Source organism: Bison bison, unplaced genomic scaffold (genome assembly GCF_000754665.1).
Source record: "Bison bison bison isolate TAMUID 2011002044 unplaced genomic scaffold, Bison_UMD1.0 scf7180017864462, whole genome shotgun sequence".
NCBI classification, from domain to species: Eukaryota; Metazoa; Chordata; class Mammalia; order Artiodactyla; family Bovidae; genus Bison; species Bison bison.
The window spans coordinates 1,072,553-1,073,361 of record NW_011495024.1 but is presented as its reverse complement, the minus strand read 5'-3'; the positions used below and the strand labels follow the sequence as shown (position 1 = coordinate 1,073,361).

The 809-nt window shown below is 68.2% G+C and overlaps 1 protein-coding gene across 1 annotated transcript in view; it reads left to right on the top strand.

Moving 5' to 3' along the window:
- The first annotated feature begins 206 nt into the window (after positions 1 to 206).
- Positions 207 to 809, top strand: part of IRF2BP2 (interferon regulatory factor 2 binding protein 2) — a 4,077-nt gene continuing 3,474 nt past the window's right edge. The window contains exon 1 of the mRNA XM_010860132.1: positions 207 to 352. Coding sequence (XP_010858434.1) covers positions 207 to 352 — 146 coding nt within the window. The remainder of the gene's footprint in view (positions 353 to 809) is intronic.

The window sequence follows — 809 nt, the reverse complement described above, 5'->3', positions numbered from 1 at the left end:
ACCCGCGAGCCAGCCAGCCGCTCACCCCCAAGCGCGCGCGGACCCCGCCGCCGCTCATGCCCGTGCTCCGCGCCACCTGGAGTCCAAGTTTGGCCCCGTGGACAGGGCTTGGAGGCCTAGAGTCGCCGGCGGGGGGGGCGGAGCCTGCGCGGTGACGCGGCCTCTCTGGCCGCTGACCCCGGATCCCTGGAATGTGCATTCGTTCAATGGAGCCGCCAGTGCCAGCGGCGCCGAGTCACGTCTGCGCGGAGCGTGCGCACTCGGCGGCGGCGGCGCACGCGGCCCGCGGCCCCGCGCCCACGTCACGCGGCTGCCGCGCGAACCTGCGCCAGGCGGCCGGGACCCCCGCGCGGTAGCGCGGGCCGGCCGGGAGGCAGAGCGGCGTGCATCGCGCGGCGCTGCTGCTCCCTCCCGGCAGGGGTCCGGGAAGCGGCGGGTGGACTCGATCCTAGGCCTGAGAGCACGCCCTTTTTAGTAAAACTTCAGGGGACCGGCGGCGCCTGTGTCCTCCCCAAAACACATGCGAGTGTAAAAGCACTTGCCGAAGAGTTCAAATAAAGCTCCTTAAAAGATGTTTAAAAACGGACAGAACCAAGTTACAAAGTAGCCTTGCTTTTCAAAACACGAGTTTTACACGGTTTGGTCTAAACGGACCTGAAGGGGAGGAAACTCGGCCCGAGTGGTCGAGGTAGCGGAGCGGGTGGAGGGAAACAAGCTGCGCCAGCCACGCGTTCACGTCGGGGACACAGGCCGCGGCGCGGACGGGAGGGCGGGAGCAGAGGAGCCGGCTCTCCCAGCAGCGCCCGTTC